At 44.1% G+C, this 27,715-nt stretch overlaps 1 protein-coding gene and 1 pseudogene across 5 annotated transcripts in view; one reads left to right on the forward strand and one right to left on the reverse strand.

The window, feature by feature from the left end:
- Nucleotides 1–7,261: 7,261 nt before the first annotated feature.
- The window catches only part of LOC128086872 (regulator of microtubule dynamics protein 3-like), a 77,227-nt gene continuing 56,773 nt past the window's right edge, over nt 7,262–27,715 (forward strand). The window contains exons 1-3 of one of the 5 annotated variants that reach the window (XM_052695871.1): nt 11,753–12,128; nt 14,718–14,913; nt 17,291–18,335. In XM_052695871.1, coding sequence (XP_052551831.1) covers nt 11,915–12,128; nt 14,718–14,913; nt 17,291–17,321 — 441 coding nt within the window. In that variant the 5' untranslated portion in view covers nt 11,753–11,914 and the 3' untranslated portion in view covers nt 17,322–18,335. Of the gene's footprint in view, nt 7,376–11,751; nt 12,129–14,717; nt 16,652–17,290; nt 18,336–27,715 lie in introns of those variants that run through there. The other 4 variants (XM_052695870.1, XM_052695868.1, XR_008209562.1 and 1 more) reach the window with 4 other exon arrangements.
- The window catches only part of LOC128086875 (palmitoyltransferase ZDHHC13-like), a 76,101-nt pseudogene continuing 66,717 nt past the window's right edge, over nt 18,332–27,715 (reverse strand).

Consider the following 27,715-nt stretch of genomic DNA (forward strand, 5'->3'; position numbering starts at 1 on the left):
TCCTTCCTTACCGGCTCGCGCCGCTCAAGGCCAGTAGGAGTCGGGGACATTGACTACACGTACCAGTATGCTCCGCGGCAATAGGTCAGGGCGTCCGCTCCCAGTGGGCACAGCGGGGCGCGAAGCATACTGGGGGGTGTAGTTTCACGCTGGCTGCTGCCGGGGGAGCGGGGCGGCAGGGGAGCTTCAGCTCCCGTCGGAGCGGCGCTGAGAGGCTGCCCACCTTGGGGGGGAGGAAGGGGGCGGCTGGTTCTGTTCTATGACGTCATAGCAACTTACTGTACAGATTTGTGGGGTGGGAAATGGGAAATATGGGGAAAAAAAAAAACAAACAAAAACAAACAAACAAAAAAACACAAAAAACATAAGAAAGCACCAGCGTTGGGAAACAGGCAAGTGTCCCCTCGGGTGGGAGCTCACAATGTGCGAGACCCGACAGTGCTTGTTCTCAAAAGTGTGACCGGTGTTCCAGGGACTGAGCTGGAAATCAGCAGAAACATTTGAAATAAATGTTTTATGTGCACATTTGTTCCAACTGAGTGTTCTCTCTGGCCAGCATGCCTCATTGCACTGGAATTCCTATAGATTGCTAATAACATTGGCAGATAACATTGGCTGGATTTCACATGAAGGTAGAACACTTCAGTGCATGGATGAGACCTTCTTCAACACAATGCACTTTCAGCTATTCCTATGAAAACCATTAAGCTTTCCACAAAAAGTACAAATGTACACAGCCAACTTTTTAATAGCAATTATTTTACAACAAGGGTTTGTGACCTTTTTAATACATTCATTTCAATTCACAGTATGAATGACAACACAGTACAAAACCACAGCTTTAGTTGAATAGCACTGGCATACCACAAAAGAAAAGTATACATGATAATACTATGCATACCATTTACATGTTCCTATTCAACTCTGAGATTTAGAACCACGGTCCTTTCTCTCAGCTTTGTCTTTGCATTTTGCAAGGTGCTGGCAGTGATTAGTGGAAAAGCTCTCTTACCTTAGATGTCCCTCTGAAGCTGCTCCTCACCTCCTTGTTTCTCAGGCTATCAATCAAGAGGTTCAGCATGGGGACCAGGAGCATGCAGAAGACTGCTGGTGCTTTCTTCTGCTCTAATAAGTACCTGGAGCTGGAATGGATGTAGCTAAAAGTAAGGGATCCAAAGAAAATGGTGATGGATGTCAGGTGAGAGGCACAGGTGTAGAAGGTTTTCTTCCTGCTATCATACAGGGGAGGGGCCGTGGGTGCCATTACTGAACCAGCGGTGGGCATAGACACTGTTCCAGGAACTTATGAGAACACAGGTGTGGCCCCAGTAGCCCTCCAATTAGACGCTGCAGGAGGCCACACAGGTGCTGCCCAAGACACATCATTCTCTGCTCCCGACAAGACACCCCTGGCCCTGCCACTCCTTCTAGATGAATCCATTCCCAACTCCTCCTCCTGTTGCTCAGCCTCTGACTCTGGCTTGCTGCTCTGTTGAACTTCTGCAGCATCCTTCTGCCCCCCCTTCGCAGGCTCCACACCCCCCTTTGTAGGCTTCTTCTCTGATTCTTCGCCTTCCTTCTCAAGCTGACCTGACACTAATTCCCAAGTCATCCTCCAACACCGCTCCTCTGTTTCCACTGCTTTCAGAGCTCTTTCTAAGCTTCCCAAGGTAGCTCCCTTCAGTCCCAACTTAACCTACTCCCACAACTCCTCTGCCACCTTATCTAAATTCGTATGGGATAAGCACTCTGCAGGAGTACTCCCGTAACCACAGCATTGAACCCAATTAATCAGCGCCATTTGGGCTTTTGACAACAGCGAAACCCCTGCCTGCTTTCCCAGCAGCTTCAGCATACTCACTACTTGCTGCACAGAAGCCATAACATGAGCTGCTATCCCCATGTGCGCACACCTCATCATGTCGGGTATAGAGACATAATCCCCCTCCGGCTTCAGCCGACCAGCATCTTCAGATGATCCCACTAGCTGATGGGAAGCAGAAACAGCTATCAACCGTTCTAATTTATTCTTCTTATCACCAAACGTGCGCCACTCTTCATCCTCAAAGAATGTCCCTGAATGTACAAACAAACCCTCTGCCTTACCAAAGGCTAGTAATCCCGGCACTTGCTTAACAGTACCCGTATCCACCCCTTGCTTCTTTAAGAAGAACTGTAATAAATTTAGGGCTACCTCTCTTTCCGCGGTGCACTGCAACCCCCATCCCACCGCTCTCACAGCACCCACTTGAGACTATTGGAGTGTCACTCTTTGTCCTCTGGATCTGTGCAGACCCCTCTCGGTCGGTCTAGGCAGCTATGCTCCCCAGCTCGCCGCTGCAACACTGGTGCTTCTGTCTGCACGCTTGGTGCTGAGTTGATCGCCAGTCCCTGTTCAGGCACCACCTGCTGCGGAGCTAAAACAGTAATGTGATCGCTACCCGAGCAGGAAGCACGACAGGACTCAATATGAGTGATCCAGCTTCAGTTTATTAACAGTTACACAGAGCTTTAATAGCTAGCTTTAGCTATCATGTTGCCTTGCTATTGATGGACAACAGCCGTTTCTAGGCAGAGAAGAATCTAACTACATGCTATCTGTTTTTGTCAACTCCCTTAAACCAAGTTCCTTTTTGGGGCTACTCCCTCCTGCTCACAGAAACATTGTGACCTGTTAGTCTCTAGTATTTTTCCATGGGTATACAATCTGTACTGCTATACAGGCTGTGCTCATACAACTCCTCATGGCCTCCTTGTTCCCAGAGCTGTTTCCCAACAGGGAAGGATGACTTAGGAATATGTATGTTTGTAGGACACTGGAAAATCAGTGGAACACACAGGAACACAGACATTTAGGTCTATTAACCTGGTACTGGTCACTTCTCAGTCAGTCTGCACTCTCATCCCCTCACTTGTGCAGCTGCATATCTTGTAGAGCATGGTCATTGAGAGTGCTGTTCTTTCTGGTTGGTATGTCCTTTGGGTGGACTCAGTGTTCAACCTATATAAGAACTCATGCTGGATGCCCTGTAATGCGAGGGCTCATTGCTCTGGTTACTTATTTTTCATACAGATGTTGTGTTGTGTTTGGATAACTGAAAGAGAATGCATGACCTTGTAATAATACCTGGTCATGCAACTTGACCCATCCTAAATTAAGATTAAATTCACAAATTTATTTGGTCACACTCAATGAGCTGCTGGTTGTAGTTCAATGAGCTTCTGTCTCCTGGTGTCAGAGCAAAGCTAAGAACTGAAGAGAAAGAAGTGTGAAAGTAGAGAGAGCTGTGCGCAATATAGCAACTTGGATCTTCTTAGAAGCACATTGAGAATTGGCAGCCAACACACCTAGCATCATGCATTTCTAATGAGCATCTACACTGCAGTTTCTTACCTTAGACTGACTTCTCTAGAGCCCAGATTCAGACTGATGGAATTAGGTAACTATGGACCTGAAGTATATCTCTTTCAACTTCAAACAATTTTTAATTTTTGCTTGTTGTCTTGAATGCTTATCTTCCCACTTACCTTCTGAATGCCAGGCTGGAGTGATCTGATGCAACTTTCCAGGCTTATTACACTAAGAAATAATTTCGTAGGTAATTGGTCACTGAACTCTATCAGTTCTTGCAGTTCAAAAATCTACCTGTCTTGAGTCTCCATTGTTTCACTCAGCCTTAAGCCCTCTTCAGATCTCGAGTTTCTTGCACTGATTTTAGGAATGAGTTAAAGTCAGTGTGCAAAGAAAATTTTTATTTTAATGGAGAGATCCGCAGTGTGTTTCTGGGAGCTGGAGCTTGTGCCCTCTGTAATTCAGTGTTCCAAGGGCCTGATCATTTCCCTTGATGCTGTTCTGTAGGTGTTTATGGATTGCTTTCCTGACCCTAATGGCCTGAACCTGAGCAGCAGGAAATGCAAAGAGTCAGCTTTCATATCACTGGTTCTCTTTGAACCTGGTCAATAAATACAGCTTGATGTAATCAGCAATTTTAAGTTTTTCAGATAAACTGTGTAGAGACAGAGTTTAGAGGTTAGAGTTTAGACTTCAACTGCTTTGAAAGAGAAAATTCCTTGCCTTTTGGATGGGTTAGAAGGGACCTTACAAATCCTCCAGTTGAAATCCACACTGTAGGCTCATTGACTTCCACATCTTTTACCTCCTTGTTTCTCCAGCTGTAGATGAGGGGGTTCAGCAGTTCAGCATAGGGATCACCCCAGTGATTTTGTCTGTGTCCTGAGAGAAGCTCTTGACAGCTCACAAGTACATGAAGATAAAGGTTCCATGCAACAAAGAGACCACCATCAGGTGAGAGGTGAATGTGGAAAAGGCCTTGTGTTTGCTCTCCTTGGAGTGGATCCACAGCACAGTCAGAACAATGAAAATATATGAGATGAGGTGCAAATGATGCTGTTCATTACAAACAAACTGCCGGAAATGAAAACCAGCAACTCATCGAGAGCAGTACTGGAAGAAGAAATCTGAAAGAGTCACAGAATCATAGAATCCCAGACTCTCAGAATGGCTTGGGTTGGAAGGACCCCAGGGATCACCAAGTCCCATCATCCCTGCCACAGGCAAGGCCACCCACCTTCAGATCTGGTAGTAGATCAGGCTGCCACGGGCCCCATCCAACCTGGACTTGAACACCTCCAGGGACAGAGTATCCACAACCTCTCTGGGCAGGCTGTTCCAGCAACTTACCACTCTCTCTGTAAAGAGATTCCCCTGACATCCAATTGAAATCTTCCCTCCTGGAGGGAAGAGAGGGCTGTTATCACAAAAGATATGCTTCACCACATTTCAAGAGGAAAAATGATAGTTTTAGGAAGACACCGGTGTGTACCAAAGAGTTCAGACCCAGAAGTACGAACATTTCACCAAAGTTCAGCAGAGCATCTCAAACATGATCTCAATCATGATGGCAGTATAAAGCTGAGGCTTATAGATGGCCACATACCAGTCATGTGCCATCGCAGGTAGCAGGAGACACTCTGAAACTGTTAACAACACAAAGCCAAAATACTGTGTAATGCAAGCTGCATATGTAATTAGTACTGTTTCTACTGCTCCGTGGCACCCAAAACTGTACCCAGTGGTATTCAAGGTGTGGCTGTACCTGTGCAGAGTAGAGTAGGAAAATTTGATCCCTTGACTGGCTGGCAATACTGCGCTTGATGCACACCAGGATATATGGTTGGTCTTCCTGACTCTGGGGCACACAGCAGTGCAGAAAAGACAAACTGAATGCCCCGTTTCTGGAGGTGCCCAAGGGCAGGCTGGGAGAGCGCGGGGCAGGCTGTTCGAATTCAGAGGACACTAGCCCATGGCTAGAATAAGATAGATTAATGTGACTATATAAGAATATCTCTCCTTTCGTCTCTTCTTCTCTAGATGAATACAGGCAGAGGAAGTGGGGATTTTTAGAGAATGCTCCAGGAGTCTTCACTGTGGCCTTCCATTTCTTAAAAAAGCTTATAAGCAAGAGGGAGACCAACTATTCTATGCAATCTGATAGTGACAAGACAAGGGGGGATGGTTTTAAACTTGAAGAGGGGACATGTAGGTTAGATATTCAGGGAAAATCCTTTATTCAGAACGTAGCAAGGCAATAGCACAGGCTGTGCAGATGGAGCTGTGAATGCCCAATCCACAAAGGTCCCAGAGGCCAGGTGGAGTAGAACCCCAGGTAGCCTGTTCGGGTTCAGAGGCAACCAGTCCACAGCAGGGATTGGAGGGGCTTTGCAGGCAGTTCCAACCCGACCATTCTGTGGGTCTGTGATTCTGGGATCTAACCAAAGTCTGAAGAACACTGTAACAGATTTTCTTCACGTAATCAACTCTGGCTTCCACAGACTGAAATCACTGGCAACAAAGCAACATCTAAAAGCATCAGAAATACTATACAGCTTCTTGAGATGCAATTGTGATGTAATTAGCTCCTCTTTCTCAGGGGATGTAAAGTACAGTATAATTGCCATGCTACTGTGATCTTGCTGTCCAACATATAATCGCTTCAGATATTTTCTGAGTGCATTAAAACATCTCTGCAGCTATGTGCCTGCCTTCTGGACAGAAGGATTAAAAATCGGAGGTATGAGCAAAGCATAAATAAGCTGGACAGCTCTTATTACTTCCTGTGAAAGTTAGAACCAGGGGAGAAAGAGAGAAGTGGCAGGCAATAGGGGATAAAAGTTGTACCACTGTTTTCTCGGGGCTCTCCTGCTTGCAGGAGGCCCGCCATTGCAATTGCGAATAAAATCTGCTTTATCAGAGAAACGGTCCTAGAAAATTATTTGGATATTTCCAACATAGCTCAGTCCATAATTATTCAATCAACTTGTAATGATGCCAGATGCCATCACAAATGGAGGCATCTCCAGGGATGTGTCTGTAGGGCCAGGCTGGAAGGGGCAGCCTGGGAGGGTTACTAGCCCATGGCATGGGCTGGGGCTGGGGGGCTTTGAGGTCCCTTCCAACCCAACCATTCAATGGTTACATGATCTTTAAGGATTCTTTCAACCCAACCATTCTGTGATTCTATTATCTGTAAGGTCTCCTCCAACCCAACCATTGTATAGTTCTAGGATTTGGTGCCGCAGCATTCCAGAGCGTTTTCCTCAGTTCTCTGTTCACAGGGTCTGAGATGTAACTGTAACGAGGCATCTTTGCACCTCTCGTTAAACTCCTGCCAACTTGGTTTGCCATTTTCCTCATCGCACCTTCCTATTGCAAAACGGTGGTATTTGTACCTATAGCTCCCTTTGGGAAAAGAATAAACACGCCTAGATATCCTTCTGCTTTTGCAGATGTGCAGCTGCAGCTGGCTGCAAGAGCTGCTCTGAGGGCTGCAGATACCGCAATCACTAGCAAGCAGCATTTCCTTTGTGTTTTTCTATGACAAAGTGGCTTTGGGTGCTACACAATGATCCTGCTACCAATAACATCTTTCCCTTTTGCTGGGGCTGTGTTTTCCACGGGGGCTTTTCGGGGAAAAGGGAAAACCTGCAGTGAGGCCACATGGCTGGAAATTACTTTCCCTGACTTTCACAGGCTTCTGCAACAAGTTTCAAACGTGATGCTGTTGGGTATTTGTAGGAGGAACCGGGTAGCACTACAGGGACCCCACAGCACAGAAAGGATAGGACGAAGGGAGGAGGGCTTGTGCACAGCGCTTTTTGCTCAGCATAACTCTGGGGCACCGCACCCCACGGGGAGCCTCCTCCCCATCCCGCTGCTCGCGTCGCCCTTTGCCCTTCATGCAACCTCCGAGCCTTAAATACGACCCACAGCCCGAGCTCTAAATAGCTCCCCACAGCCCGGAAGGGTCCGGCGGCGGGGCGGACTCACCATGCGGATCTGTGTGCTGATGAGGAGGTACGGCATGATCCCACCGCTAGACCGCAGCCCCGGGGCAGTGCAGGGGGAGGCTGCATCCCCTCCCATCCCGCCCCCGCTCCGCCCAAGGGAGGCGGTGGCCGCGCTGCACCCTCCCGGGGGACTAGAGCGGGGGAGGGGAGAGAGGGAGGTGTGGAGCCGGCTTTGTGAAGGATCTTGGCTCTGTTGGGCCATAGAGGGATGGGGAATGGAAAGATGTGCAGGGAGACATGGGACAGAGAGAAAAGGGAAAGGGATGGAGAGACAAACGAGGGAGGTGATAGATAGGGATATAATGGACAACGAATGAAGGACAAGAAGATGATGGATAGGAAGGTGTTGGATAAGAAAATGATAGACAGGGAGACAAAGGACAGGGGATGAGGGGCAGAGAGATGAAGGACAAGGTGATAATGGAGACAAGGAACAGAAAGATGAGGAATAGGGAGATGATGGGCAGGGAGAGCAAAGGACACAGATAAGAGAAAGGGGGATGGTGGACCGAGAGGTGAAGGACAGAGAGATGAAGGATAGGGAGATGATGGACAGACAAAGAGCAGAGAGAAGATGGATAGGGAGATGAAAGACAGGAGATGATAGCTCAGGGGTGATGGAGCAGAAGACAATGGGCAGGGATGTGACGGAAGGAATATGATAAACAAGGAGATGAAGGACAGGAGAGGATGGCTTGGGGGTGATGAAGGAGGAGAAGATGGACAGAGATGTGACAGACAAGGATATGATGGACAAGTAGATGAAAGACAGGTAGATAAAGGCTGGGAGATGATAGCCTAAGAGGCACTGCGGCAGGAGACACTGAATAGTGAGAGAATGACCTGGGAAATGATGGATAAGAAGATGATGAACAGGGAGAAGGAGAGGGAGAAGAAGGACAGGAGAATGACGGATGGGAGATGAAGGATAGGAGATGATATCCCAAGAGGCAATGGACCAGGAGACATTGAATAATGAGACAATGATCTGGGAGATGATGAACAGGGAGATGATAGACAAGAAGATGATGGACAGTAGACAAAGGGTAGGGAGATGAAGGACAATGAGATGATGGACAGGAAGGTAAAGAATGGGAGATGACATGATATTCCAGGAGGCAGTGGATCAGGAGACATTGGACAGAGTGACAATAAACTGGGAGATGAGGGACGGGGAGACAAAGGACTGAAAGATGATAGATAGATGATGGACAGGGAGATGATGGGCAAGGTGAACCCTGGGCCCTGCAGCTTTTAAATGTGATGGTTTAAATCCCTTCAAAATGTGAGGGGAAAAAAGTTCCTCCCATGTTGATCAGCAACTGTTAGCATGACATAATTTATCCCTAATTTCTTATTGATCTTCAGAAGCAAGCAGCTCAGGGGGAAAGCAGAAGGCTGTTCCCAAGCAGCTGGGGCATGCTGTGTCCTTCCGGCCTGACCTGGGGCCCACTTCCCTGCAATGCCACAGTTACCGATTAACCCCAGTAGGGACTGAGCGGGAAAATCCACATTTCTACTCATTAGTCTAAAGAAAATGCTCCAAGACAGCCAGGTTTTGCTGTTGTTCCTGTCATGTTCGTTAGTTTTGATTTGACAAAGCAAAACAACTAATATACATTGATGTTACCATCTTCCTAAAATGTGCTTGGGATATTTCACCCCTTGGGTTACGCATCCATTCATTTAGATCACCTTCCTAAGGTCTTCCTGAATTCCCTGGTGTGAAAACAACCCAAATGTTTATTCCTAAGATTTACTCCCTAATATAAATCTGTGTTATTTTCACTTTTTTTCTTTTGCCCCTATCACCCAGCAATTGATACAGAAGTACTTTCCCTGCTGGTTTCACCACATGTGTTTTTGCTTCCTATACCCAAATCCATCACCTTGTAACCTGGACCAGATGATCTCTGCTGTGAGAGCGTTCCCATCCCAAGGGAGCCCAGAGCTGAAATCCAGACCCTTGGATCTTTCATCACATTAAAGAAAAAAATATATATCCAGGGCTCTTGTAGAGTGGCAGGCTGCCCAGCGCTCACTCTCACTGCTCAGTTTGGCTCCTGCAAGGCTCTTTTTAAAGGGAGGAGAGGAAATAAAAGAGAGGAAAAAGAAAGCAGAGCCTGCACACGACATTTTGGTATCAGAGTTCCCATTGAAAAATCAAAACCTGGGAGACAGCCCAAGTGCTTTGAGCAGCAATGGCGTGAGAGCAAGCTATAAAACACAGTGCCATGTATCTCAGTGGTGCCATTCATCATCAAAAAGCAGTTATTGCCCCTTGGCATGGCTCTGAGATTTCTGCTTAAAGTTGGACATGGATAGCAAGAATTTGTGTGAAAGAAAGCAAAAGTCTTTTTGGCAAAATGTTACCTATGGTCATAAATCCCATATGCACAAGAGTGACACTAAAGAACATTGAAGAGCTCTGTTTTTCTCCTTCTGACAGCAGTGGCTTTTTCTAATTACCACTCTTCTTTCTGCAATACCAGTTGATACCAATCAAATTTCTTGCCTCAAATAATACTGATTAATGGCGTTTCCTAACAACTCAGTTCCCCTGAATTTAAGGGATGGTTCTGCTTCTGGAAGGAGAATAAACTTCTGATCAAGGAGAAATCCCAAAAATGTACCGTAAAGCTGATTGAATGATTGAATGGCATTGCTCACCCTGTGGGTTGCTGCTGAGAATCCCCACCCTTGGGTTGGAGTAACAGAATGTGTTTAATCGATCTTCTAGCTGGAAAATAATACACTGTGCAAGTCGTTGAAGTTGTTGCTACTTTCCCTTCAGCTGTTCTGAGAAAAGGCATTTCTAGTTGTAATCCTGGTGTATGTAACCAGACAGGGAACCGTTTCACCCACAGTTCACTCACTGACTGTGGAATGGGAAAATTCAAACCCCAAACCTTGAGATGATGATTCCACCATTCACGTTATCATTAATATCTCCCTTGTCTTACACAGAGCCCATTTCCACCTAACATACTGCAATCACAACCCAAGAGTGAGCAGCTTTTGGACTCGATGATCTTTAAGGTCTTTTCCAATGTGAGTGATTCTGTGATTCTATGATTCTCGCAACAAGACCTATGAATGGTCTGCTCTGTGAAATAACCATCATCTACTCCCACCATGGTACTCACCATCTTTCCTCGGTGCCATTTTTTGCTACTTTTGTCCTTTGCTCCTCAAAGCCGACCAGAAAAGTGTGAGAGTTGAGAAATGTACATGCCTCTGTCGCTCTCCCAGAGCCCTGTGCCATACTTCAGGGCATGTTCCGAACCCCAGAGCTCTCTGGCTCGTGGACTAAGTCATCTTCAAGCACCTCTGCAGGGAGGATGAGAGCCTGTGCTGCACTAAAAGGTTTGATATTCCAAGAACATTGTGCTTAATGCAAATATTGATGCATACAAAAGTGACTACATTTCTTTTTAATAGTGTCCCTAATTACTAAAGAAGTAATTCATCCACAGCATTGGATCCTTGCAATCTGCTGTTTTTGATCCTGCTACAGATGTTGTTCGTTTTATCCAGAGCCCTATCATGTTCCATAACTAACAGTGTGGTTTCACCAGTGATCTATAATTCATCCCCTCCCTCCAACCCCAGCAAAAAGATTTGTGCTGAAGATGCAGAGGGCATTATTACAGCAATCTCTTTATTTCTAAAGGTTGTAATGACAATAACAAAACTGTGGTGCAGTTCAGTGGCTTGTTTGCAAGGGCTGGCAGACTAAGAGATACTACTACGTGAGCAGCTGGAGCTGCTGTGGTGATAAACCCAGAGGGGCTTATGAAAACGAAGGGGAAAATGAGATCCAATGGAGATTTCACATCTTTACAATTCTCCACCAACACACAGTTGTTATCTGCTGCATTACAGGGGTTAAAGGGAAAGAGCAAAGCAGCTCAAGCAGAAACTATTATTTCTGGGAATTATTTCCTTCAAAAAGCTTGTTTTTATTACTTTTGTTAAGGTTCAATGCAAGACAGGCAGGCATAATACAGCTGCAGAATGATGTTTCTCTGATACCATCTTTAATATCTGCAGAACCACAGATTTGTGCTGCCTTGGGTTGTACCCAATAACCAGGCAAAGAAATTCAGCTTCCTGCCTCTATGCCCACAGCCAGAGAAGTGTTGCTGTGCTTGTCACCTGAAATGTCTGCATCAATTGGAAAGGATCGGGCAGGTTGGTGGCACCAGGATTTGTTGGGTGCAAGCTGCGGCTGCAGGGATTGTGTTGGAGGTGAAGTAGCTGTGAAGTAGCTGGAGGAACTGGGGTTGCGTTGTACACGTGCAGATCCAGATACACGTGTGGGTACAGATGTGGGTACAGCTTTACGCGTAGGCAGAAGTGCAGGTGTAGATACAGGAATAGGTGCCAGGGAAGCTACATGTAGAGTTACAGCTGGAGTGCACGAGTAGCCATAGCACCGCCCCGCCACCGCGGCTCCCGGTTCTCCGTCGCTAAGTGATGTAAGAGCACCACGTGACCACCTCAGTGACGTCATCCCCGCGCCGCTCGCGGTTCTCGGAGCTGCATGGCGCGCTCCGGGCCCAGCCGCCTGGCGCTGGGGCTGGCGTTGGGCGCGGCGGCGGCCGCGGGCCTGGGCCTCGGCCTGCTGTGGGCATTTCGGCGGCGGTGCGGCTGGCGGCGGGGCGGCGGCAGCGGCCGGGAGGCGGCCCGGAGGCGGCCCGGAGGCACGGCGGGACTCGGGGACGGCGGCGCGGAGGTCGTGGGGAGTTGGAGCCAGGGTAAGGCCCGGGGCCGGGGTAGGACCGCAGGGAGGGCCCTCTGATTCCTTCCCAGAGGTACCGGCAGCCGTTCACCAGTTGAGGCTTTCTGTCAAGGCCATCTGGGTGCACCTGCTCTCCCGTCAGTGGAGGACGCCAGAGTTGTTGGGTGTCATGCCACGTGCAGTATGGCAGGAAAGCGATAAGCCACCGCGATATCGAAAAGATGCTTTTGTAGCATGAACAGGTTCAAACGCTCTTCACAAAAACCTTGGAAACAGTGACAAGGCTTTAAGATATGAGACATTCAAGGCAAAGTGCTCTCCTATGAGCAACTTCTGTTTATTTATTTTATTTTCAGTCTAGGCTCCTGAATTCTGCATGTCAACAAAGTGAAACACCTGCTTGTACCCACTCTCTCAGATCGTCAGGTGCAACTGTCAGCCCATCGCCACCATGCCCCTAGAAGGAATTATAGAATCATTAGGGTTGAAAAAGAACTGTAGGTCATCTAGTCCAACCAATCAGTCCGTCACCACCGTGCCCATTAAACCACGCTCAAGGCCAGGGAAATTACATCTTTTCATGACTCTACTGCTGGGACATGACACCAAGCTGGGAGGTGGTGTCGATCTGCCTGAGGGTAGGGCAGCCCTTCAGAGGGATTTAGACAGGCTGGACCGCTGGGCTGAGGTGAATGGGATGAGGTTCAACAAGGCCAAGTGTCGGGTCCTGCACTTTGGCCACAACAACCCCATGCAGCGTTATAGGCTTGGGGATGAGTGGCTGGATGATTGTGGAGAAGAGAAGGACCTGGAGGTGTTGGTTGATGCTCAGCTGAACATGAGCCGACAGTGTGCCCAGGTGGCCAAGAGGGCCAACGGCATCCTGGCCTGCATTAGAAATGCATTAGAAATGGTGTGGCCAGCAGGAGCAGGGAGGTGATAATCCCCCTGTACTCAGCACTGGTGAGGCCGCACCTCAAGTGTTGTGTTCAGTTTTGGCTCCTCACTACAGGAAAGATGTTGAGATCCTGGAGCGTGTCCAGAGAAGGGCAACGAAACTGGTTGAGGGGTCTGGAGCACAAGTCTTATGAGGAGCAGCTGAGGGAGCTGGGAATGTTCAGCCTGGAGAAGAGGAGGCTCAGGGGAGACCTCACTGCACTCTACGACCTCCTGAAGGGAGGTTGTGGTGAAGAGGGATTTGGCCTCTTCTCCCAGGCATCGAGCAGGACACGGGGTAATGGCCACAAGTTGTATCAGAGGAGGTTCAGATTAGACATAAGAAAAACTTTTTCTCTCAGAGAGTGGTCAGGCACTGGAATGGCCTGCCCAGGGAGGCGGTGGAGTCACCATCCCTGGCAGTGTTCAAGAGGCGTCTGGATGAGGAGCTGTGAGATATGGTTTAGTGCTAGTGGTGGCAATGGTGATGAAGAGACGGTTGGACTAGATGATCGTGTAGATTGTTTCCAGCATGTGATTCTATGATTCGATGATTCTTAAAGTCCAGTATCTCTTAAAACAGATGTATGTAGAATAGAAACGGAACTTATTTTGCAGTAAGGTGTTCTTAAAAAGAAGCATTTTGCTCAACTGCCATGGTCTTTGTGGTATTCAATATGGATTTTGTAGTTTTTTAAAGTGTTTCACAAGGGGATGTCTGCAGAAGTGTCACTGAGAGAACTCACAGAATCATGGAATCACTTGAGTTGGAAAGAACCTTTAAAGATCATTTAATCCAACTGTCCTGCAATGAACAGGGGCGCCTGCAGCTCGATCAGGGTGCTCAGGGCCCTGTCTAGCCTGACCTTGAATGTTTCTAGGAGTGAACTCTATTCACTCTGTTAGCATTGTGGAAGTGTTTAGTGTGACTGCATGCTGATGTCAGGATGGGGTGGTAAACCAGTGCAGGAACCAAAAGCACCAGGCCAGGTCAGGGGGCAGTACTCAAGATTAAACTTTATGCCCTCTGTTTTCTGAAGACAAAATTGAACTGACATTTCCTGTGAGAAACCCTTTCCCATTTCCCTGTACTCAGCACTGGTGAGGCCACACCTTGAGTATTGTGTTCAGTTTTGGATCCCTCTCTACAAGACAGACGTTGAGACCCTGGAACGTGTCCAGAGAAGGGCAACAAATCTGATGAGGGGTCTGGAGCACAAGTCTTATGAGGAGCAGCTGAGGGAGCTGGGATTGTTCAGTCTGGAGAGAGGAGGTCTCAGGGGAGACCTCACTGCACTCTACAACTTCCTGAAGGGAGGTTGTGATGAGGAGGGGTTTGGCCTCTTCTCCCAGGCAACAAACAGGACCCGAGGAAATGGCCACAAGTTGTATCAGAGGAGGTTTAGAATAGACATCATGAAGAAGTTTTTCTCTCAGAGAGTGGTCAGGCACTGGAATGGCCTGCCCAGGGAGGCGGTGGAGTCACCGTCCCTGGCAGTGTTCAAGAGGCGTCTGGATGAGGAGCTATGAGATACGGTTTAGTGGCTTGTGGTGGCAATGGTAATGGGAGGACAGTTGGACTAGATGATCTTGTTTGTAGGTCCTTTCCAACCTTGTGATTGTATGATTTTCATCTGATAACCTTTTTTTCTGTCTTGGTTTCTCAAAGGTCTAACCAGAAAGCCAGTTCCTTTAGGGGCAGGAGATTGTGCTGTGTATACACCTCTGTTAACACATGGTGAGCAGGTGGATGTGGTGGACCGCCTGGATTTTGTGCTGACAAACATCTTGGAGCTGAGGAGGGAAGTAGAGGAACTACGAAACAGCCTGCAGAACCTTGCTGCAGATATTGTGGGTGAAGTCAGGTTAGCGTCTGCCCTTCTTGTTTTGTCATCTTTTGTCTGCTGTTCTGTGTTTTATGTTCTACAGCACAGGGAAACATCTTGAACAGTTGTGTGTCTGTTAAATGGAAAAAGTGGAAAAAAATGTCTCTTTAGTTTCTACTGCCGTTATATCTTGGCAGTGAGATTATGTTGAAATAAGACCAAGTGCTAGGTCCTGCTCTTTGGTCACAGCAACCTCATACATCACTACAGGCTTGGGACAGAGTCAGTGACAAAACTGCATGGAGGAGAAGGATCTGAGGGCGTTAGTCAGCAGCTGGCTGACTAGTAGTGTACCTGGGTAGCTAAGAAGGCCAGTGGCATCCTGGCTTGTATCAGAAATAGTGCAGCCAGCACGAGCAGGAGGTGATGATCCTTCTGCAGTCAGCTCTGATGAGGCTGCATCTTGAATACTGTGTTCAGTTTTGGGTCCCTCAATGCGAGGAAGACTTGGATCGTATCCAAAGATGGGCAACAGAGCCGTGAGGGGACTGGAGCACAAGTCTGACGGGGAGCAGCTGAGGGAACCGGGATTGTTTGGCCTGGAGACGAGGAGGCTCAGGGGGGACCTCATAGCTTTCTACAGCTTCCTGCTGTAGAGGTTGTGGCAAGGTGGAGGTTGGCTTCTTCTCCTGGGTATCAGCAACAGGACAAGAGGTGATGGCCTTGAGTTATGCCAAGGGAAGTTCAGGTTGGCTGTTAGGAAAAATCTCAGAAAAAGTGGTTGGGCATTAGAACAGGCTGCCTAGAGAAGTGATGGCGTCACTCTAGGGGATTTTCAAGAAAAGTAGAGATGTGGCACTGAGTGGTATAGTGGAGTTGGGTCCTTGGTTGGACATGGTTAAGGATTTTATCAAATCCACTTAGCCAAAAACAGCCCCTTCTCTAGGAGATAAACCAAGTATTGCTCAGGAGTAGGGCCAACCAATAGGAGCAGACCGGCACACATGTACAAGACTACCCTGCTTGACCCGCTATAGCTTCCACTGCGGTCTGGTTTTAGCAGTGCACATAACCAAAAAGCTGTCAAACTCTCGTAGTCCTTTCACAGATTTGTAGATTCCCATTCAGAGGAATCAACAGGATGGGATGTTTTAAGATACACTTTGCCATTGTTTGTTCTAGAAAGCAGCCTAGAGATGTCCCACAGAACTAGCATATAAACGCTGGACCTATCAAAAGCATGATTTTGCTCTTTTCCTCTAACTGCATACTAAGATGCTTTCCACCCATTTTTCCATTTAAAAAATAAAAATAGAAATCACTTACAGAGAACTGGAATGAGAAGCTCTCAGCAATGGTGTAGAAACAGTAGAATTATAGTGTGGCAGCTTTGGCGATGAAGGCAATGAAGAACCTGTATCTTCTCAATATCTGAATGAGGAGATGCTGACTTGGGAGATTTCTTTTTACCAAAAGCTTGCTCGAAGGAGCTGTGTAACTGAAAAACAAGACCACAGCAGTAGACACACCATGAAGAATGCATCCATACAAAAAGCCACAGACTGAAACTTCAACATACAAATATTCCAAACAATAAAGCCATACTCACAGATTTTAACAGAGCTAAAAGGGAATCAAAAAGCTTGAATTGAATAACCAACTTCCTATGTTTTCAGGTTTAAGGCTTGATTTAATTAAGGTTTAATTTTCAATCTTCGTTTTGCACCAATGTATTCACTTTTAACACAATAAAAGCACTTTCCTGTCATCTTCATAATGTTTCCTTAAACTTCTTTAAATAGTTCTGGGTTAAATGAGAAGTATAGGCTGATGTAGAGACCCACTACATTACAGTGACAAAGAATAGAAGCTAAAGTAAAAATTTCAGAAGTTTTTACCTTATCTAAGGCTTAACAGCAGGCTTGTCACAAAAACCAAAAGAGTTGCCAACAATTTGAAGACACAGCAATTTGCTCCTCCTATAATTAATACATAACCCTGCACAAGCAGATGACATTGCTTCCCTTTAACCAGTGCTTTTCGGAGGAGGGCAGCAATACTACAGTTACGGAGGAGCTAGCAAGATATTCAAATGAAGCAATTGTGAGAAATAAAAATAAGAGCCTGCTCAAGAAATACTTTCTTTAAGTACAAGAGGTTTCATAAACACTTCCAAGGAGACACTGTACAAATATATATCAAGATTCTTCCAGCTCAGGCCACATTGTGTAGCTCTAAAGAAAAGATCCCCAAAGGTCCAGGGAGATCTAAATTCAGTGAGAGGAAAGGGGTGGAATGATTCACTGGCTAGTATGGGATCTAGGGACTTTAGTCCAAACTACATTCAGACTAGGTCACTAAGGCAGTTCATGGTCTAATTCAAAATGGAGCTTAATATATTGTACCTTTCCTCCAGTACATGGTACCTTGTACACAGTACAAGATGAGCAAAGAAGGAAAAACAGGAAATGAAAGGTAAGTAATGCAAAATCCTGAATAATGTATGTTTATCACAGTAATTTTTTAAATGTTGTTTTTTTGTGTGTAGAACTGCACACTAACATTCCAGATAGAGCTCTCAAAGTGTCTAACATGTCTACTTACAAGAAGAAAGGCCTATAAGGCAAAAAAAAAAAAAAAAAACAAATCTCTCATTGTGGACTTGTTCTACTTTAGTGACAAACTTGAAGCTTTCCCTGAGGGGTTGGACACCATACTACTTTTAGCCAGACTGATTTTTGACAGCTCTTTCTACTTTAGGACCAGCCTTTTGGCTGTTAAGGAAATCTATTTACCTACAGAAGCATGTTAATTTCAGAGGCAAAAGCCTAAGTTCAATGGAGGTAGTTCCAAAGTCTAGCAAGCTATTTTCTTTCATTGCTTTATGGTCTCATGATCTGCTCAGCTGATGGTTATCCAGCTAATCTGTTACCCAGAGGAGGTGCAGCCTCTAGCTGTGAATTCGAGTTTTTACTGCACGTTTATATTCTTCATAATCTTCAAAATCTTGCCAGAGAGGAACTGTGTGTGAAGGATGGCAAGCTTAGCTGGGCAGCAGCAGTTCCAGCAGCGTGCAGAATCACAGATTTTGTGCAGGAACAACAACAACAAAAAGAAAAGCAGCAGCAAGGGGAGAAAAGGCCTCTGCAGCATCTCCGTTTTATTCATTTCATTTCATTATTTCATTTTAGCAACTAGGAATAAAGATTTTAGAATGTAAAATCTTTGCACAGGGAATGCCTTTCTGGATCCATGCTGCTGGGGCTGATGGTCTACCAGTAGCATACTGAGGTCATCATCAGAGATTGCACCTTCACTGCCTAGATCCATAAACACATTATTCCTGTGTCACACCAGAAGGGTATTACACATGAAGTGTGTTTCAACACACAGGAGTCAACTTCCCTCCATACTAACACTGCACTGTTGAAAAATGCATATTCTTAAGAGACTCAGGAGAGGTGTTAATGTTTATTTCTGTTTGGAAGCAATCACAATCTTTTACTCCCTCCTGGATGAAGATATGCTGGTGGAGTAAGAACAAGCATTTACAATTGACCTAGCAGGTCTTGGCAACTTGTGCAGAAATACAAGCTCGCTTGGTTACAGCAAGCTTAATTTTAAGTGATTCTGTGTTCCTTAGTTCCGTTTCCCTCTTCCTTCTCAGCACAGCTGAGAATGGGCTCTCCAAATTTTCTCGCTAAATGCCAGTCTTTTAACTTCATTTTATAAAAAGTGATCCTTCTCTCTCCTCTCTTCAGACATCATTCTTTTCCTTCAGCATTAGTGGTAGAGCCAGTAAGCTGGCAGCAAACATCAACTGGTCTCTTCCCAGCTTCCGTACAATTTAATATGTTAGTTCCTAGAAAGAGGAAAATGTGAGAGCATAAAGGAAAGAAAGAGGGAAAATTCAGCAGAAGCCACGGGATAACCGACATCCTGCTGAGTCTGACTTGTGATTTGGCAGGACAGCAATGAACATTAAACACATTGTCTGCTCCCCAGTGTGAATGCTACACTGCCAGCTTAGCATGCTGACATTTTTCTCACCAACTCACCTTCTAGATAATGTGAAATATGTAACATTTTTGCCCTACTTACCACATCAAGATTAAAATTGGCTTTCACTATGGACTCCAAGCTGCATTTTGTTTAATCATTTCCTGAGAAGTTTTAGCTCACACCTCTCTTCTTGACTTGAGAACTCAGACTGGAACGGAACTATCTCAGCACAGAATGCAGGCAGTGCTTGGGCTGACCATGCCACAGCTTCACTTGGGAGGAAAAGATTTATTTGTGGGTATTCTAATCAGCCAGCTCTTCTACTAGTTGTGATAACATCAGGTTAGAGTAACATGTACCAAATAGCTGCTACTTTGCCTCCCATGCTTACAAACCATCACAAACTTTGTGAAACAATATGCAAATACACACGATAAAATGGCTGGTAGGATCTCACAGCCCAAGATAATGTAGGGTTGTCATTTAGAGGACAGCGAGGAATTCTTTAAGCTATTCTCCAAATAGCCAAAATGCAATTTTTAGTTATAGTTTTAATAACTGGTTAAAAAAAAAAAAAAAGTTTTCAATTTCTTGTATTTTTTAACACATTTGACAAGTATAATGCATATATGTAAAACTGTACATGATGGTTTCACCATGAAGTTCATCCACAGCTGTAATCTGCTCGTACGTTTCATAAAAAGCACTGACTCTCAGTAAGGGAAACCTGGGTTCAGAGAAGACTTGGAATCACAGACAGAAAGCACACAGCTCAGATTAAGAAAGAAAACATACTCAAGAGAAAACAGTACTAAACTAATCAGAATAATGTTAAATCTAAATTAAGTATGAGCAGTATTTTCAGCTGCTTGAAAGTCCATTTTGTGAAACAAATGTGGAAGCAGCTATTTGTCAGCACAAAAATTACTATTAAAATGTTTTTATACAAGCAGGACTAATATTAAATCACCAAACTACCATACATTTATATTTTCGGGGGGGCAAAAAAGTGACCTAACTGAGGTGTTCCTGCTCCAGCAGGGGAACTGGACTAGATGATCTTTTGAGGTCCCTTCCAATCCCTGACTTTCTGTGATTCTGTGATTCTTTAGGAATCAATAAACCTTACTCCACAAGGGGAAATCCTTTCCTCAGCATTCAGCAAATGCAAAATGCTCACCTTGTCTCTGGTCCTTAACCCCACATCCACGAATGCTCATGGGCACTGGCAACAGGAGAGCCAAGGCCAAATGAGGGAGGATTCTCTCTGCCAACTGAGAAAACCTCTGCTCTTTGCAAATCTCTGTACATGACCTATAAGACTATCTATCATTCATCCTTCCCTCTTTCATTCCATTTTTAAAGGAGGAAAGCTGTGTTATACTTGCGATTGTATAAGCATACACAAAGTTTACAGGCCATCCAGAAAAATTAAAGATATGCCCATGGTTTTGGGCACAGAAATTCTTTCGGGCCTCTGAATATGAATTGTTGCCTATTTTTCCATTTACACTAACTATTCTAACAAGGTATATTAGCTTGCCTACTGACCTGGGACCAGATGAGATGCGATTCATTTTCTTCCTATCAGCTCCCGGTGCTGTGCTATGGACTGGTAACCAAACCAGCCCTTCTGCTGTTGCTGAGCAGCATCTGCACAGCCTCAAAGAAGTACGTCCATGCTCCATGTGCATGGTAACTTGTTGCCATGTTGCGGTGGTTTGACAAATCCGACAAGATTCACAATCATTTCGTTACCTTTCTAACATTGACCACTCCCGTACTAAGCGAAGAATATTTGCACAAAGTGTTATAGAGCAGTTTGCTCTCAAAACACCACTTCCCATTTAAAACACTCACATGGATATGCAACTGCTTGCTGCTCTTGTTGCACAGCCTTTACTTTCTGTGTCCATAATCCACAGAGGGAACATTCCAACAACTGGCTAGATGCTTTGCTTTGTTTTTACATTAAAGTGAACTAGTGATATTGAAATAATAATTACCTCTCATCGTCGAGCTTTCTGAAATTTTGCTGCACACTAATTATTAGTTTTAGGATTTGTCTTAAACACCACCACCAACAAAAGAAGATCATAACAGTGACAAGAAAGCAGTACTTTTCACACTATTAAATAAACAAACTGGAATATTCAGCTCCTGTAGATTTCTAAGAGACGCTTAAAGCCTATGACATGTCTTAAAAAACACAAAACTAGTAAAGGTTTTGCTGTTATGTCAGTACAGCAATCAGGTGGTTTTCCTCCCATGTTCACGTGAACACGGAAAACAGAAAACACTGTACTTCTGCACACTTAAGACCACACTGAAACACGGGAAAGCAACTCACATTCACACTCTGTGTCTACCACTGCCATACCTGGTCCATTTTACTCCAAGTAGAACACTGACTCATTTCTACAACACAGAACCACAGAATGGCTTAGGCTGGAAGTGACCTTAAAGATCACTCAGTTCCAACTCCTGAGACGGGGATGGAACTAGACTGAGTTGCCCATTTGTGCAGTTATAATTAGTTATGCTAGCTAGGAATAAAAACCACGCACAGGTCCCTGACAGCTAAATTGAAGTAAGTTCACTGATACATACACAGAAGACTTTGATAAAGCAGCCAGACACCGGTCACTGTTAAGGAACACAGGAACAATAGGTAGTAATGATGGTTCCCAACACCTACATTCGAGTCAAGGAAGAAGACAAAAACCAGCATGACATTTTAAGAATTTTGCAGTACTTGTATTTCTCCTCCACTTTACAGGAAAAAGAATCTAAAGCACTTCCTACTATTGGTAGGAACCTCTGCTGTCGTCAAGACAGTTTGACAAAGCAGATCTCTCTCAACTTTCTCCTGTAAGCCATTTCAGTTTATATAATAGAATCAGTTCTGGTAAAGTCAGCCAGCATTTGTCTCTTCTTTAGAGCACATCCCTGTTAGCTGGATGGGAACTCATTATGCTAACACAGCTCTGCCCATGCACTGCAACAGTTGTCTTAGAAAACTGAAAAATCTGTACTGTTCAATTTCATTGCTTCACCTTGATGTGTCCTAAAACTGCTAGCTCTTAAAAAAATAGAGTTCTATCAGATAAGATTCTCGGGCAACTCTCAGTAACCCCTGCAGTCTCTACAGTGTGTTCTTGCAGGTTTGCTCTTTAAGTAGATAAATGTTATTTCTGCAACATCTCTTAAGGCATGAAATTTTCAGCTTTGATAAAGCAAAGACTCTTACCTGTGCACTGTGCAATCCACAGAGAATGCTGATCATATCTGGCTACACATGAATCACAAGGAGTGCAGTGCACAGATCTCAAAGGCTTCCTTACCTGTTTGAGCACAAAGGAAAGGAATACAGTCAGAGTAAAAGCAGCTGCTTTGACCAAAGCTCAGAGCATCACCTCATGGGCACTAGCATATTTTATAACTATTAGTATAAAGTGGGCCTCCAAAACAGAACACAGATGAGAAGTTTTCTAAATCTTACAAAAAAAAGAAAGAAAAAGATGGAATTTCTATTGTTTTTTTTTAAATTAAGAATGAAACCCAACGATCTGAAAACTGCTTTGCCACCAGAAGTGAGAAAATGAAATCTAGCCCAGAACAAGCAGCGTATGGAGCACTCGCATGACAAGGAGAAAAACAGGTATTGTACTGAACTACTACTGACTGAAAAACAGGTTTCAAAAAAGCAAAGGAATATCAAAACCTTACTTACAAGACATGACGTGCAGAATGTTCTGAAGTCCAAGCACCCTGCTTCTGCTGGAGCTGCAATGTTCTGAAAGACAGAACAGTTTCTGTGTGCACTTGGATGACATTTTATGGGACCTATGAAGATTTGTACGTGAGGCCTTTTGCAGACACTGAGCACTTGGAGTGCCGAGCAACAACACGTGGAAATACCTGCGGTTCTGGAACAGAGAAAAGGGCCACAAGAAGGCAAGGACTCGTGCAACCTCACTCACAGTGAATTATTTAGGAAAGCAGCCCTCCCCCACACAGTCAGCCAGACTTCAAAAGGGATGAGGACAGAAACTTTTTCAACACTATTGCAAAAAGACTGGTAAATATTGCCTATCTTGCCCTGATAAGCACTCAGTGCTTCTTTGTGGGCACCAGATAGCCAATATTTACCAATTCTGTGGCCACAATGTCAAAAAAAGTTAAAATTGTAGTTTAATCTCCCTGGCAAGCACGAGATAAATAACCACGTGGAGAACAAAAGGAGACTGTAAACCACAAAGAGTCACAGTCACTAGCTTAAAGGACAAAACAAGTAACCTCCTACTGACTGGTAGTGCATTTCCTTTTTCTGTCATTGTAAAACACAGCTAGAAAATACTGAATATCTGAAGATGCTCATCATTGCTAGCCTTCAGTACAGAGAACCTTAGGAAAGCACTGTATCTCCTTCTCACCAGAGACAGCTAGAACAAAAACCTTACAAGACTATTATTTATTAAGTGAAGTATCTGTGACTTTATGCCATAGGTTATAGCAAAGGCACCAGGCCGTACCATGCTTGGCTGAAGCTCATATTCCAATGAGAAGACCGAGGCTAGGAAATAACAGCAAGGTGCTGAAGATAAACCCACAGTAGGTTGGGTTTATCATCCAACAACCTACGCTGCTTGATGATACAACTAAAATCTCAAAGATACATTTGATGATATATGAATCAATCAGAAGTGCAACCATGGTGCAGCTTGTCAGCTTACCTCTTTTTTGTCTTTTTCTGAAGACTTAATATATCCAGGATCAGTCCTCCAGGCTTCATAGAAAAAATAAAGACAACCCACTAGGCTGAACATGACAGGGATCTCAACAATGGCATTGGTCACATGTAACAGTTAGATTAAGGAATATATTCTCTCATTATGTTTTGCCAAATAAATATTCTACAATCAGAGTGTGGTATTTCACCAGCAACACACAAAAACAAAAAGAACGGCATTGACTTCTACAGAGCAAGGGTTTGATAGAAAGAGCAAAACATCACCTCACTAAGCCACAACCCTTAGGAATATTGCTGAGTTCATCATATTCTGCTGAACGTCTACCTTTAACCCCTACAGTTAGAATTCTTGCTTTCGTTTAATTTAGACGACGCCAAGAAAACCTTAGAACGCCACAAAGCAACAGTTAATAACAGGATTTTCATTGCAACAAGCATATGTGTATCCCTCACAAGCATATATGCGATCAGTTCATCAGAATGAATCGTGATCATCCTATTAAGATCTTCATTGGAAACAGAACCAAAAGAAATGCCACTTAAAGGATGAAGTAATCAAAAATGAATTAAATTTGGGTAGCAATGCATTATAGCTGGTTTAGTACTAAATTATTGACATTTTAAGTATCTGCCTAATGGCCTTCCCTTCCCAAGACTTAATCAATAAATAAGCAGGTGCCTTCTGTGTAAGAACACAGTGCTGAAAAGTGAGTGTAAACAATTAAATAGAGGTACTCGTCAGTCCAAGGCCTATTCAAAGAAAGGTAGAAATGAATGCACTGTGCACTGAGGATGCTGCATAACCTCTGAACAAATGCAGACTGGAGAATGGAAGGTCTGCTTCCAAGGGATACAAATAAATTTGTTTGCCTGACGTTTTTATTTATTTATTTTTAAAGCAGAAGCACGAATACCACCAACTGCCAAATCCTTGTCATTTAGAAATGAGATGCTTTTACAACTGCAATGTGTGATGCACGTGTTATCCAGCTTTACTGCCAAAATTTAATGGCAAATTGACTACCAAAATACATTACTGGATGGTCCCAAAGAGGGAATATGGTCTACATATGGCATCTCCAGGTGATTCTACAACCATGCATATAACAAAGACATTTTGATATCCCAGTAAGATTAAAAAAAAACAAAACAAAAACACTAGAACTACACACAAATACCTGTCAAAGAGAAAAGAAGATACATATTTTCAGTCTGTTGTAACTTCCACTTAAACACAAAGCTATTTAACCCTGGCCCAACGTAGGTAAAGTAATCTTAACAGACATTCGCAGTCGCATGGCATCAGCTGGGACTGTTGGTCACTCCTTGCACAACTGGGCTTACATTTACTAGAAAGTGAAAGGGAAGTTCTACTGCATTGCAAAGGATATCAGGCATGAACCAGAAAAACCACGTCACAGACATCCAAAAGACGGAACTTAGCATCAGTGCTGTGGGAAGATACCTCAGATTCTTGACTCCCACAAACTGCCTGAAAGAAGATGAAAATAAAAGAGCATTTTTCTCTCACCCAAAACTGAACTTCGTGGAGAACAGACTTAACGTGGTTGTTTTTTTTAATTGATTTTTAAAACTTCACTCGGTATTCTTTAAGCCTCTGTTAAAGCAAACCAAAATTGCCGCTCAGAAGCATGCTTTAGCCAGATGCACAGAGGAACTCGTGATGCAGAAAAACATCTACTGAGGAGTGTTCTGTCCAGCCTAATTTTACATATCCGAGCAGCTGCGCATTAGGTGAAAAGGACAAACTCTATTTATTGACACAACAACAGTATTGCCATTTCCAGGAACACAATTTAGTAACTGCTGTAAGAAATGGGAAATGTGCAAAACAGCTCAGGATACCACTAGGAGATCTGGGGAACACAGAGGGTGGGAACGGTACATTGAAACTCATGCTACGTTGCAAATACAGAGGGAAAAGTTAAGATAAAGCACATTTATAAACTTCATAAATGGGTATCTCAGCTTCTGTCAGATGCAGGCATTCAGCAACACCCTCTTTATCATTACAACCAGCTAACATGCCACCTCAACACTTGTTTTCTCCTCAGATCTCAAGGATCAGAAACTACAATCTTGACCATCTAAAGACACCACATTTCAAAATCATTATGAAAAGTATATATATTTAAATCCTTCACACAATCCTTTCTACAGTACAGTAAAAATAAATAAATAAATAAAATAAAAAAAATCAAAAAACCTTCTAAGTGAAGCTGCAGACTCTGAAAAGAACACTGCATTATGTACCACGTACTGCATCTATTAGAATTAAATACACAGAAAGAGAGAAATCCAAAAACCTCACAGACAGAGCGATCCCAACCAGCAGAAAGAGAAGCAGGCATCCTTTCAAAAGCCAAGTATCAGAACTTAAGTTCATTACGTATCCTATGGCCCACAACACAGTCAAGCAAGATGCCAGCAGCAGGAACAGCTGTTAAAATGATCGTTGTTAAAATATGACAGAATATTGAAAAGCAGGATTTATTCCAATATATACACTTAATATAAGAACGAATGCTGAGAGACTCAAGATAGGTAACAAAGTGACACATCAAAACACAGGGGATAAGGAGGGAGGGAAAACAACAACGCGGGGGGGGGGGGGAAAGGGGGGAACAAACACCCAAAGAACAGGAAGGTGCTTCTAAAACATTTCATTTTTGAGTGTCCAGGTTTGGAAGCCTAGAAGATCTTGTTGTCAGAACAGAGGTAAGTTACAGATTATTCTGAACATGGAACGCTGAAGCTTTCCTTCCATTAGTGACATTACCTCGTATTTCTCCATCATTCTCAGTAACCTGTTATTCCTTCTGCTTCTCATTCTTCCTTCCTCCATTAACATATAAATGATGAAGGAATTCTGAGTTTGAATTGCAAGGTCAAGCGCTGTCTCTCCTTTTAACAACAAAGTTCATTTGGTTAGGCACTTAACACACAAACGTCTTCCTTTGTAACAGAAACAAGAAATGAACTGAACTAAAACAGGAACTTACTGGCTTCTTCCCCAAACCCACCATTTTTCTTTAAGGCAAAGTAAACTCGCAGTTCTAACACGCTTCATCTGGTGCTCTGTAGTTCTAAAGACTGATATTTGCAATCAACTACGCGCACACGAATCACTTGCTGAACTGTCTCTCCTAACCTGAAACACTAAACAGTCTTTTAGAACATGACAAGCTTACTGAATGTGATCCCTTACTGAAAGGGAGCTTTCTTGTTTATGTTAACTTTTTAAAACCACACCAGTAACATTCTAAGAGTCATATATTCAAAAAAAAGCAAAACAACTAGCAGATGGAAAAGCTGTGCAGCTGAATACACAAACTAGAATTACTACACTATGCAAGCATCTCTATGGGAATCAATAGTTTCAACATTAATAGTTTTTCCTGCCAGATTTTACAAGTCTTAGGACTAAGACTTTCACGTGACGTGCACTTCTGAGTGTACAAACAGGCACTGACAGACACTGATCTTTTCAGGATGCCACGCTCATCTTTTTCAAGACCTTACCAGGCTCATCAGACACAAAGCAGCATTATTTTTGACAAGCCTGGCTGAAGGCCTTACTTGTGGCCATGCTGTAGAGAACAGCTGACTCAAAGCAAACAAAAAATAAGAGAGAATCTGTGAAGGTTACAATACATTTGGTTGCAGTGATCAGGTGTTCACTAAACTAACATTTCAAACCATCTCCACATTCTTACTTTGTGTCACACCACAAGCAAAGTGCTCAATTCTTTTTGGAAAGCATAAGAACTCTTGCCTTATTCCCCCCATCCATTTCAAAGAACATTCAGAGGGGAGGGGATTCAGGTATTTCTTCATATTCATTTTACCCATTAATACTACACAGATGAAAACAACAGAAACAATGAAAGAAATTGTACCTTGACATTTTTTATGTCCATGTTAGCACCAGCTTCTAGCCGTACCTCCACTGCACTAACATTTCCTGATGTAACTGCAGCGCAGTGTTCTTCTGGACGTTGTCCACAGCATTGAGGGAGAGGTTAAACTTTAGTAGAAATCTTGTGGGCTCTGGTCTAGATGAAA

The sequence above is a fragment of the Tympanuchus pallidicinctus genome, unplaced genomic scaffold (assembly GCF_026119805.1).
Source record: "Tympanuchus pallidicinctus isolate F22 unplaced genomic scaffold, pur_lepc_1.0 scaffold3, whole genome shotgun sequence".
Lineage (NCBI taxonomy): Eukaryota > Metazoa > Chordata > Aves > Galliformes > Phasianidae > Tympanuchus > Tympanuchus pallidicinctus.